Consider the following 12,317-nt stretch of genomic DNA (forward strand, 5'->3'; position numbering starts at 1 on the left):
CTTTCCTTATTTTTTTTGGAAGGTTCTGAGACGACAGGATAGAAGTTTGTTCTCTTCCTTTCTTCACTCCTACCTCCAGCCAAGTGTTTTTTTTGGATGATGTTTGTTATATGCATCTAAGTACTGTCACTTTGTCAGTCAGGCGACCTTGGATCCTGGCTGATACCTATTGTGAAATGGTGTTAAGCAAGAAGAGATATCTTGTTGTCAACATTACTTTATCAAATGTGAACGAGGGAATTGACATGATTCAAATAAGGGAAAGTTAATCTCACTCTCTCTCTCCCTTTCTCCCTTCTGTGTCTTTCAAGCGCTATATATCAAGCGCTATATATACACAAGTGACTTTCAACATCATAGGATGCCACCTTTCCAACAAGTCAGTTTGTCAAATTTCTGCCTGATAGAGCTGCCCCGGTCAACTGTAAGTGCTGTTATTGTGAAGTTGAAACGTCTAGGAGCAACAACGGCTCAGCCGTGAAGTGGTAGGCCAAACAAGCTCACAGAACGGGACCGCCGAGTACTGAAGCGCGTAGTGCGTAAAAACGGTCTGTCCTAAGTTGTAACACTCACTACCAAGTTCCAAACTGCCTCTGGAAGCAACGTCAGCACAAGAACTGTTCGTCAAGAGCTTCATGAAATGGGTTTCCATGGCCGAGCAGCCGCACACAAGCCTAAGCTACAGGTTAATTACCTGTAGAAAGCAAGAGCGGTAGCCGGGACTTGAGTGGCTTAAATCTAGGAATGTGATGTATATTTACCTCCGTTAAACAGACGTCCATTTAGAAGGGTAACCTGAATGAACAAGCTCAGTCCCTCAGTGTGTTTCATACAATCACAGCAAGTGGGAACGCTCCCCCAGGTCTCCAGTCTCGTTCTGTGTCTACTACTCAGGAACTATGTGTAGGGGTGTAGAAGCAGCATAAAGCACTCTATATCACACACACCTAAATAAAATATTCAATTTCCAGTTTTACCACAATTAGTTCTTCTATAAAACTTTGATGGCGTAACCAATGAACATAGCGGAAATGGAAGCTGAGTTCTCATTGCAGTTCTCCATGACCAACCATTTAATCGCTCGTGTGTGTGTGTGTGTGTGTGTGTGTGTGTGTGTGTGTGTGTGTGTGTGTGTGTGTGTGTGTGTGTGTGTGTGTGTGTGTGTGTGTGTGTGTGTGTGTGTGTGTGTGTGTGTGTGTGTGTGTGTGTAGGATAGGGTTGGAATGGAGAGGTGGTGAATTCAAGCTGGTTAAGACCTACTGTCAGGTTTGGCGCTGTATTTGGAATACACACTGCTTTCCATTTCTGGTTTCGCCTCCATCCTCCATGAATGGGTCTCTTTCAGCTCCCTGCTCCCACTGCTTAAGCAATGCTCTCCCCCAGATTGACCCAAACAAAATGCCCCACCACCACTGGCTTTCAGACTCACATCCAGGTGGTATGTTGGAACCCACCCCCTTTAGGTCCCACACCACAATGTTTCATCCCAACCCCACAACCCCACCTAAACCCCACCCTCCACGCCGCTCCACCCATGGCCCACACCTTATCCAAACACACCTGCTCCAATCAGATCTGACCACATTGGCACATTTTGAAGAAGTTGTTTTTACTTGTGTATTTGATTTGTCTCAGGATGGTTGGTGGAGCATCTGATCTGGCGCTACCCGGTGGCCTGGCTGGCCCAGGGATGTTCTTCCTGTTGTGACGCTTGGACCTGCTGACTCATAGATTCTCAGACCACAGGAGAAACATGACTGAAGCACATGAAGCCTTTCCTTCCTCTTTTCTTAGTGGAGATAAAGTTTGTCTCGCAGCGATTTACACATACTCTCTCTCACACACACACACACCTCGTCTGTTTCACACACACAAATTTGCTAAGTGTGTGAAACAGCTTACATGTCCTCTTGGGCCACCATGAAGAACCAGGAGAAACCACAACACTAATATTCTAATATAAAGAACCCATGACATCCAAGTCCACTACAACCTTGCAATTGCAGGTCTCCAAACTATCAGAGAATTATCGAGTCCTTCTCAACCTCTACCGCTAAAACGCTGCACAGGTGAGATCAGTCCAAATCCCATGGTTCTGAGGGGAGTGGAGTGCTCTAAAGTCAGCCAGTCTTCAGATGTGTGTTTTGATTATCAAGACAAGATGTCTGATTGGGCAAAAAAAAGGAAAGAGAGAGGGGCCTTTGTACGGGTGGGCCTGGGTAACCTTGAGGCTCTCACACTAGTTCATTCAGGATCATAATGACCAGGCAATTATGTGACAGCTGGCTGTGCTCAGCCCCAGGTCATAATATCTTACAGATGGTTGAAGGAAGCCACAGTTTTACATCTAAAAATGTAAAATATTGAACTTAAAATGTCTAAATTCTAACAGTCAAGAGTAGGCTAACGGTATGCCAAAGTTATGCGAAAGGTTTCAAATTAATTAATTGTGCAACATTGCAGTTTTTTTCAATCCCTTTGGCAAATGTTTCAGATGTAAGTAGTACATTTTCAAAACTCTAAGTACAAAACTGAACTGATAGCACTTGTAATGTCCCCTCTCGTACGTTCAGAACCTTTGATTGTTCCTTTGATTCATTGGGGGTTCAGACATCTTTGACCCCTGAGTCATTCATGCTAAATCTAAGTTTTATATGAAATACCATGAGCACATTTTATTTAGTCACCAATACATCAGATAATGAATGATAGGCTCAGCATTTAGTCAATTTAACTACCATTTAATCCAATAGCAAAAATACAAGATACACATTTCAAAACTGTAGTGCTGACTAGAAAGAATAGTAGATGGTAATTATCACTTTCCATATAGTATTTGACTATAACTTGACATGCAGTTTTTAAAATAATTTGTATCCAATGGCAGGTTGTGAGCATGTTGAGAAATATGTCAGTCTTACAGGTTCATTATCCTTATAAGTACATACATAGTACAAATCATCAGAAATAGAGGTATTATAAAGCAGTTGGCTACTGCAAAAACATAGCAAAGCATTGTATGCCATTTCTATACCATGCAACATTGTATGAGATCACCTTTTCTTCCTGACTTGTCAACTGACACGGCATCGCCTGTCTCTCTGTTTTGAATTCAGCAGCTTACAGCGTATCAATGTCCATTAATTCTGATAATGAGTGGAATATATTGTTATATAAAACCCAGGTGTTTCAGCAGTGCGTTGTACACGACACAATCATTCCAAATGGTAGCATGTACAGTGACTCTTTCCACTTTGTCCTATTGCAGCACACAGGCTGATAGGAAATGATACACTATTTACAGCCACATCCATTAATGATTTGGTTTTATGTTCCAAACTAAATTGATGTCAAATTGATACATTTTTGAGGTAAAAAAATGTCATAAAATACAGTGTTCAGCCGTTATCAAACTATATATGTTAACTCGGCACTACATCATTTTGGTTCAGTAGTTATTCGTTTTGAGCAGTTTGATTAAGTGATAGTTAATTGTATTGTTAACAAATGACAAATCATATCAAAAGTTAAGTGAATGATGCACTTTGAAAAGCAGATATTTGTATCCAAATTGAAAGAGTGATTTGGTGCAGTGAACAATGTTTGGATTTGCTTGTTGTACTCAGTCAATTAAATCAAATCAAATAAATTAAAAGTTTTTGAAACACAAGCCATTTTGATCATCTGTTAAGATTTGTGTGCTTAAAATGTACACATACAAAGTGATTTAAAAAAAACACTAACAGTAGAGTGATCCTTTTTAATTGTAAAAGATCAGCTTTATCATTCGTAGGCCGCTAGGTGGACTCGTCTAGGAATATAGAGTGAGTAGAGTAGTTGACACCGCACTACATTTCCCATTATGCACAACGACTTCGCCGGAAATACAGGCATGGGTCAAAGTTAAAACGCTTGCCATGCACGATGTGAAGAACCAAAGCGTGCAAACTGATGTGGCCAAGTTTATTCAATTCGTTATCATTTCTGTTATTTAGTTGTTGTGTTTGTGTTAACGTCGGAATATGTCTCCAAAGAAGAAGCATGGGTCAAGTCATCAATTGATCCATTTGATCTATCGACATTTGAAGGAAAACGGCTTTCAGAAAGCTGCAGAAGAACTCAAAAAGCATGTGAAGGTCGCTACATATATCTGTTTCATACGTCATACATTGTAACATGTAACGTTATCACTCCATTAAGGGAAACTTCGCGACATTTTGTTGCAGATTTGTACTTCCATAACGGTGTCGTTGTTACAATGAAATAACATAGTTGTAACAGTGTATCGAACAGCCAGAGCGCGCTTGAACAAGAGTCTACCTACTGTGCCAGTGCCATGGAGGCCCAGACCTCTTGGTTGAGACTGTAGACTACACTAATAAATTGAACTTTGCTGTGTAGAATGTCTTGTGTTTGTTATGTAGCTAGCTAGATTTCCCTTTGTCTGATTTTGTTTCTCTTAATATTTTGTCTAGGGCGGAGAACCAGAAGCCTTGTCAACTTCACTACTGGACATCTACAATAAATGGTTTGGAGAGTGAGTAGCTAGCCTATAGGTTTTCTCAAAATACAGGTCTTTATTTTTGTCTGATTACCTGACCTCATTGCTTTGGGTTGATTTTGACATTCAACTGTGTTCTTCAGTGCTTCCAAGAGTACAAAGACTGGAACAGAACCGGATTCTTCTGAGTTAAAAAAGAACCGTCAAGCAGACCCTGAAAGCAGCACAGAGAGCTCGAGTTCAGCAGAAGAACAAACAACACCTGTTAAAGGTACAGGCATTTTTCAGTAAACGTGTAGGAGACCAATGTAGACAACAACCAAGAAATGAGTTGTTTGGTTGTGGTTTAAATCTGAATATCATGCATGTCTTGTTCCTTGCTCTTTCCAGCCTCCCAGACTCCAAAGCCTAAGAGCTCAGCTAAGGCCAGCCCAACTAAGGCCAAGACTGCAGTGCAGACGACTCTTGGAGGGAAGGGGACAGTAGTGGAGGAGATCTCTGGGACAGACAGCTCAGAGGACTCTGAGAGTGAGGAGACACCGCCCCAAGTAAGCAAGCACAGATGTAAACTTACTGGTGAACACCAATAGAGTGACATGATTACAACAAATCCAATATAAACTCTTCTTCTCCCTGTTGTTACTGATGGATTCTTCTCTTCCTCTCCTCTGCTGTTTACAGAAAAGCCCTGCTACGCCCAAAGCCAATCATGTTCCAGCTGCAAAGATCAAGGCCGTGTCAGAGGTCACACCATCGACCCCAACCAAGGCCAAGTTAACAACCACTTCCACGCCTAAATCTGGGGCCTCCAGCAATACCACTGATACGTCGTCAGCCAGGAAAGAGACAACAACAGTGGTGAGTTAATCTATTCCTTTGTAGATGGTCCTTCTGTAGCTCAGTTGGTAGAGCATGGCGCTTGTAACGCCAGGGTAGTGGGTTCGATCCCCGGGACCACCCATACGTAGAATGTATGCACACATGACTGTAAGTCGCTTTGGATAAAAGCGTCTGCTAAATGGCATATGTAGAATATTCTAAACCTTTCTTTACATTCACAGATAAAACCCTTTGTGCAAAGATTGTGTCACATCTCTAATTGTCTCAACATTGATTCAGAAAACACCCTTGGCGCCAGCACCAGTGACGGCAACCAGTAAAGCAACATCAACAGCCAAGACGAAAGCTACTCCAACTAAAGCAGTGGTCGTTGCTACTCCAAGCAAGGCCACGGCAACAACAACTGCCACACCGGCATCTACAGCATCGGACTCATCCAGTTGCAGCAGTGAATCGTCAGATAGCGATGAGGAGAGTCCCGCGGTGGTGAGTTTACCTCTGGAGTGTGGATACATGATATATTACATTCAGAAATGAGACCCGGAATTACATTTTATATTTGCCTCTTTTTTTACACCAATTTAGAAAACACCCACAACACCAAAAGCAAAACCGGTAACACCAATTAGTAAAACAACATTAACGGCCAAGCCAACAACCAAGTCGAAGACTACAGTACCAGAGTCTTCCAGTGACAGCTGTGATTCATCATCAGAAAGTGAAGAGGAATGTCCAACAGTGGTGAGTTTTTATTTAAAGACTTGAAATCACCCAAATCATTTCTGTATAAGTGTCGGTTCATATTCTCGCATGATAAACACCGGTTTGAACATATTCTTTATATCACACAATTTAGAAAACACAGACAGCGCCAGTGAAGCAACAGACAGCAACACCAACAGCCAAGACGAAAGCCACCCCAGTTAAACCAGTGGTTGCTGCTACCCCAAATAAGACCTTGGCTAGTAAGGAGTCCAGTGATAGCATTGATTCGTCATCAGGCAGCAACGGGGAGGGTCCAGCAACAGTGAGTTGTATTAGTCTTTTTCTGTAGAGTATGGAATAATCTGTATGTTCTCTTCAGATATTTCATCATAAATATCTGTCTTAACACTGATTCAGACAACAGCTGCCACTCCGAAAGCTACACCAGTGGTGCAACAGAAAGCAACATCAACAGCCAAGACGAAAGCTACTCCAACTAAAGCAGTGGTTGTTGCTACTCCAAGCAAGGCCACGGCAACAACAACTGCCACACCTGCATCTACAGCATCGGACTCATCCAGTTGCAGCAGTGAATCGTCAGATAGCGATGAGGAGAGTCCCGCGGTGGTGAGTTTACCTCTGGAGTGTGGATACATGATATATTACATTCAGAAATGAGACCCTGAATTACATTTTATATTTGCCTCTTTTTTTACACCGATTTAGAAAACACCCACAACACCAAAAGCAACACCTGCAAAACCGGTAACACCAATTAGTAAAATAACATCAACGGCCAAGCCAACAACCAAGTCGAAGACTACAGTACCAGAGGCTTCCAGTGACAGCTGTGATTCATCATCAGAAAGTGAAGAGGAATGTCCAACCGTGGTGAGTTTTTATTTAAAGACTTGAAATCACCCAAATCATTTCTGTATAAGTGTCGGTTCATATTCTCGCATGATAAACACCGGTTTGAACATTTTCTTTATATCACACAATTTAGAAAACACAGACAGCGCCAGTGAAGCAACAGACAGCAACACCAACAGCCAAGACGAAAGCCCCTCCGGGTACCTCAGTTAAATCAGTGGTCGCTGCCACTCCAAGCAAGACCCCAGCTAGTAAGGAGTCCAGTGACAGCATTGATTTGTCATCAGACAGCGAAGAGGACAGTCCAGCAACGGTGAGTTTGTTTCTTTCTTTACTAAAACATTTATTTTAGTCCTGTAGAATGATCTTATATTTTCTTAGCCTCTCAAATGAAACAACGGGTTGAATATTGTCTTCATATCAAACGGATTCAGGAAGCAGCCACAACACCGGCGAAACCCGCTAATAATGCTACCCCGGCTAGAGCAGCGACTGTTGCCCCTCCATGCAAGGCCACGGCAACAGCCACTGTCACAGCCAAGACTACAACAGCAGAGTCATCTAGTGACAGCAGTGATTCATCAGACAGTGAAGAGCAGGTTCCATCGGTGGTAAGTTTTGGAGAGTTCCTATATCCCTGTGTAGTGTGAAATAATCTTTATCATTCGTTTTCTTTACACATTTCTTCACCGTTGTATCTGTCTTCACAATGATTCAGACAACAGCTGCAACACCGACAGCTACAACGGGGAAGCAAACAAAACCAACATCAACAGCCAGGAGGAAAGCCCCTCCGGCTACCCCACTTAAACCGGTGGTTGCTGCCACTCTAAGCAAAACCCCAGCTAGTAAGGAGTCCAGTGACCGCATTGATTTGTCATCAGACAGTGAAGAAGAGGGTCCGGCACCGGTGCGTTTTAAAGAGTTAATCAGATTCTGGCTGTATAATAATCTCTCCTTTATATATTTATGAATGATATCTTTTTCATCATCGTCACACTGTTGTGGACCACAATCTCAACACCAAAAGCCATACCAGTGATTCCAGCAATAGGGGGACTCTGTTGAAATGAAACACTGGGTTAAATATTTTTCTTTATATTCCATTGATTCAGAAAACAGCTGTGACAACAGCCCCTCCTCCTGCTAACCCAGCTAAAGCAGCGACTGTTGCCACTCCAAGCAAGCCTAAGGCAACAGCCACTGTCACCGCCAAGACTACAAAACCAGGGTCATCTAGTGACAGCAGTGTTTCAGCAACAGTGAGTTGGTATTAGTCTAATTCCTGTAGAGTATGGAATAATCTGTAGGTTTTGTTCAGATATTTCATCATAAATATCTGTCTTAACACTGATTCAGACAACAGCGGCAAGACCGAAAGATACACCAGTGAAGCAATCAAAACCAACATCAACAGCAAGGACGAAAGCCCTTCCCAGTACCCCAGTTAAACCAATGGTCGCTGCCACTCCAAGCAAGACCCCAGCTAGTAAGGAGTCCAGTGACAGCAGTGATTCGTCATCAGACAGCGAAGACGGCAGTCCAGCAACGGTGAGTTTTAAAAGTGAATATGTTGCTGGTATACATAATAGTATGTCCCTAATATTTTCCTCGGTACTGTCTATAAACGTTAGGGTCTCATTTTATTCATCTTCACACTGCTGTAGATAACAACCTCAAAACCACAAACTACACCAGTGACGCCAGTGAAACAAGCGAAACTGAAAGCAACATCAAAAGCCAAGACGAAAGCCACTCCTGCTACTCCAGCTAAGCCCGTGGTTGCTGCTACCCCAAGCAAGGCCCAGGCAACACCCACTGTCACACCTACAAGTACAGCACCAGAGTCGTCCAATGACAGCAATGACTCACCATCAGACACCCCAGCAAAGCATGCTGAGGTTCAACTTAAGACCCCTGCTTCAGCTAAGAAGGCCCAGAGTGGGGGAAAGGGAAATAAATCTGCTTCTAAGGACCTGCTCCTACTGCTGAACAGTCTTACTGTAAGATCAATATACCTCTTCCTGTTCAACCCAGGAGCTATGCTATGAGATGTACGTGGATGATTAACCTCATTCTATCCTTTTGATATTCCTTCACCAGTCACCCACAGCGAAAGCCATTGAGAAGAAGAGTGTCCGTAGTGGAGACTCCTCCGTTGAGGAAACTCCAGCTGTTATAGCAACACCTGCTGGTATGTACTGGTGTCATGGTGCAGGATGTGTGTTCTGCATTGATGGTCTTCATTACTGTATGTTTTATGTCTCTCTTTTTTTTTATTGTATGTAGTTGCTCCAGCCACAAATAAAGGAAAGAAGGTGGCTGCAAAAGACAAGAAAGCAACCTCATCGAAGAAAGCACAAGTACAGATACTAACTCTCGGTGTATTAAATTGCACGGACTTATTTTCTCATCCGTATATGGTCATTGGGAACCATATTCTCTAAGTGCTTGTTAGCTAGATCATTCTGCATAACGGAATTCTTCTTACCAACCCATGTTTCAGGCCTCAGCTCCATCAGCCAAGAGGAAAAGAGGTGAAGACAAACCAGGGGACACACCTGTTAAAGGCAAAAAGAAGAAGCCCTCCCCTGAGACTGTCATGGCTGCCCTGCCTCTGACCGTTCTTGGTCCTCCTCCTACAGGGGGAGACGACTCTGGCTCAGACTCTGACTCCGATCTGGACGTGGAGAAGTGGAAGAGACTGGCACTGGAACTATCAGGCAAGAGAGGGAAAGACTGGAAAAGGAGGAGGGCGAGTGAGGGTCAGGTGAAAGGGGGAAGGGAGACCAAGGAAGAGAGCAGGAGGAAGATGAGTGGACAGAGAGGTGTTATGAGTCAGAGAGCGGGGGAGGATTCAAAAGCATCATAACAGCCAGAAGACACACAGCATCACCCTTTAATAACTTAATTATGGAGTAACTTTGTGAGTCAATATAAACAGAACTGTATGACATATTTTATATAAAGTACAGGTGTTGATAGTTCAGAGTAGGTCTCCAAGCTAGCCATGTTGTTTATTTACTGTCTACCCACCTCTGTCCACAGACACAAACATCGCCAAAATGGACGCCATCACTGCGCTGAGCGCTCCACCTGCTCCTGCCTCAGCAGCGAAGAAAACAAGAGCGCCGACGAAGCCCAGGGCTAAAGCTGCATCGAAGACACCTAAACCCAAGGCTGGCGCTGCAGTGCAAAAGTCTAGTGCTGCTGAAAAAGTCAAGACTACAGCTGAAAAGGAAGATGGGAATGGGAAGACCAAGACATCTGCAAAAGCCAGTAAAGCCACGTCCAGTCAGGCTAAGAAGGCAGCACCTCCCACCCCATCAGTCAAAGCACCTCCCACCCCATCAGTCAAAGACAAACAGCCACCCACCATGCCTGCTACCCCAACACCTAATGGTTTCCTGTCAGCCAGGAAAAGGAAGAGGAAAAATAGGAACAATGGGACTAAAGCAGATGACAATTCACCACAACTTCAAAAGAAGAAAAGGGAAACTGGCGAAGAGAAGACGGATGAAAAGAAAAATGAGACTGTAGAAGAGAAGGAACCAGGGAAGGAAAAGAAGAGGACGACTAAGGAGAATGGTGCAAAAAAGGAGAAGGGAACGAAGAAGAAACAGGAGGAGATAAGAAAGGAAAATGAGACTAAGATGGAACTGGAAAAGGATAAGAAGAAGAAAACGAATGAGAACTGTGTTGACAAGGAACCACCACCTCCATCCACCACAGTAACACCTGATTCTCCAACAGAGAAAAGTGAGTGACTCTTCCTCTAAAAACCTTGTTTCAGAAAATGAAAAAAATATATTGTATATTAGTCTATACTGAAAATGATTGTGTAATAACGTTTATATAAATAAAAACTCTACAGAGATTAAAAAGCTGAAACTCTCAAAGACTGCAGTGTCTGAGATGCCAGCCACACCTGCCCAAGACTCCATCCCTGTACAGCACCCTCCAGCACCCACAGAGACCCCACCTAAAAAGGTAAGGAAGTCATCATCAAGGCGCAGAAGTTACAGCTAGACATTGACACACATGCTTTTTCTTGACCTTGCATCCCAGTGTGCTTATACTACTCACTGCATGCCTCAGCTCTCATACCTATACCTGGCCAAAAAATAACAGAGCTGTAAATGTTTTGGGTTTTATTCTCTCCTCAGAAAAGTAAATCATCTAAGAGTAAGTAAGGCCTTTAGAGATGAAGACCATCTAAAAGGGGCCTCTCAAGTGTATGTGGACCTGGACCCATTCTACCTAAATGGCAGTACAGCAACAACGGGTAAAGACTGTCCACAGAATGGTCTCCCTGGACCAGATCAACTGGGGATTTGTTCTATTTTTTTTATTACATTGTATACTGTAACAAATTAACTCTTTTCCCGTTTTGCTAAAGTGGAAACTGTTTTTTTTAGCCTATTTGTTTATCTATTTTTTTAAACTGTAACTGCATGTCCTGTACAGGTTCTAACTGTTTTCCTATTTGAAGATGGCATACTATGTGATGTGCCGCAGTTGTTTTTATGTTACTGTACATTTTAATTATGGTGTTTTCTTGCATGTCCTTGTGACGGCGGAAAAAAACAGAATGATTTACGGAAATGTTACGTTTACGACAGCTTCTGCTGCTTTGCCTCACATGGTGGATAAAGCCGATCCTAAATGGAGGGAATGATCAGAGGAACCTCAATACAGTAATGAAGCCCAGAGCCGTTGTTTAACCCTTACACCCTAGTAATAAATGCATAATATGGAAATATTTGAGAGATACTACTAGGAAAATAGATTTTTTTTTAAAGTTTCATGGTCAGATGTGTTTACTGTATATTTTTCACAAAATTAAGTCATTTTTCCACAGTTTGTGTTTGTGTCCATTTTGTTAGTGGGTTTGAGGTGCCAAAAACTTGTCTTCAAGCACTTTCTCTTTCTGGTGTTGGGAGTCTTCTTCAGCGCTTTGATGAAGGGACTTTGTGGCATTTATAGCTATGGTAATTAATGGCACTGCCAAGGTGGAGAGAAGCATAGCAAAATATAAATCATTGTAATTGCAGCGGAGCGGTTCATGGGGTTGAACGATTTCTCAGCGAAGGAGTTACCTACAATATTGGCACAAGCTCTCAGGGCCTACCCAGCTAACAATGACCTGTCGGTCCGCCAGTGTTTTATTTGGGTGGCACGCCATCAGCGGCTTTCCGCGGTCGAGCCTCTGGTGGCAGACTATCTACAAGATGGTCAGCAATCGCTCATCCATCCACTAGCGTTTCTTGAGCGGCAAGCCGCTATGCTAGGTGGAGGTCTGCCCTTCAGTGGAGGAACTTCGGCATGTCGATATGCGGACCCGTGCGTGCGACCTGCTGTAACACCTTTTCATAAATTGAATAAGTACTGCTATAAG

At 43.1% G+C, this 12,317-nt stretch overlaps 1 protein-coding gene across 4 annotated transcripts; it reads left to right on the plus strand.

Annotated features, from left to right (window-relative positions):
- The first annotated feature begins 3,871 nt into the window (after positions 1-3,871).
- On the plus strand, positions 3,872-11,779 carry LOC118376157 (nucleolar protein dao-5-like). 4 transcript variants are annotated; one of them, XM_052507817.1, is made up of 22 exons: positions 3,872-4,136; positions 4,476-4,537; positions 4,645-4,772; positions 4,892-5,049; positions 5,183-5,359; positions 5,621-5,827; positions 5,927-6,082; positions 6,198-6,368; positions 6,464-6,673; positions 6,773-6,937; positions 7,053-7,232; positions 7,354-7,530; positions 7,638-7,829; positions 8,035-8,181; positions 8,279-8,470; positions 8,587-8,922; positions 9,023-9,113; positions 9,209-9,282; positions 9,426-9,642; positions 9,968-10,678; positions 10,794-10,909; positions 11,086-11,779. In XM_052507817.1, exons 1-22 carry the CDS (start codon positions 4,023-4,025, stop codon positions 11,110-11,112), a joined length of 4,008 nt encoding a protein of 1,335 aa, XP_052363777.1. In that variant the 5' UTR covers positions 3,872-4,022; the 3' UTR covers positions 11,113-11,779. The 4 variants fall into 4 exon arrangements, with proteins under 4 accessions (XP_052363777.1, XP_052363780.1, XP_052363782.1 ...); XM_052507820.1 differs by lacking the exons at positions 6,198-6,368; positions 6,464-6,673; positions 6,773-6,937; XM_035762851.2 differs by lacking the exons at positions 5,927-6,082; positions 6,198-6,368; positions 6,464-6,673 and having other exon boundaries at positions 3,873-4,136.
- Positions 11,780-12,317: the final 538 nt, after the last annotated feature.

This window comes from Oncorhynchus keta, chromosome 4 (genome assembly GCF_023373465.1).
Source record: "Oncorhynchus keta strain PuntledgeMale-10-30-2019 chromosome 4, Oket_V2, whole genome shotgun sequence".
Taxonomy (NCBI): domain Eukaryota; kingdom Metazoa; phylum Chordata; class Actinopteri; order Salmoniformes; family Salmonidae; genus Oncorhynchus; species Oncorhynchus keta.

Bases quoted from the DNA above. Each gene is read 5' to 3' on its own strand.
- LOC118376157 (XM_052507817.1), top strand. From the start codon at position 4,023: ATGTCTCCAAAGAAGAAGCATGGGTCAAGTCATCAATTGATCCATTTG. The intron at 5,050-5,182 runs GTAAGCAAGCAC...TGCTGTTTACAG, and splicing joins GTGAGGAGACACCGCCCCAA to AAAAGCCCTGCTACGCCCAA. The intron at 8,471-8,586 runs GTGAGTTTTAAA...ACACTGCTGTAG, and splicing joins AAGACGGCAGTCCAGCAACG to ATAACAACCTCAAAACCACA.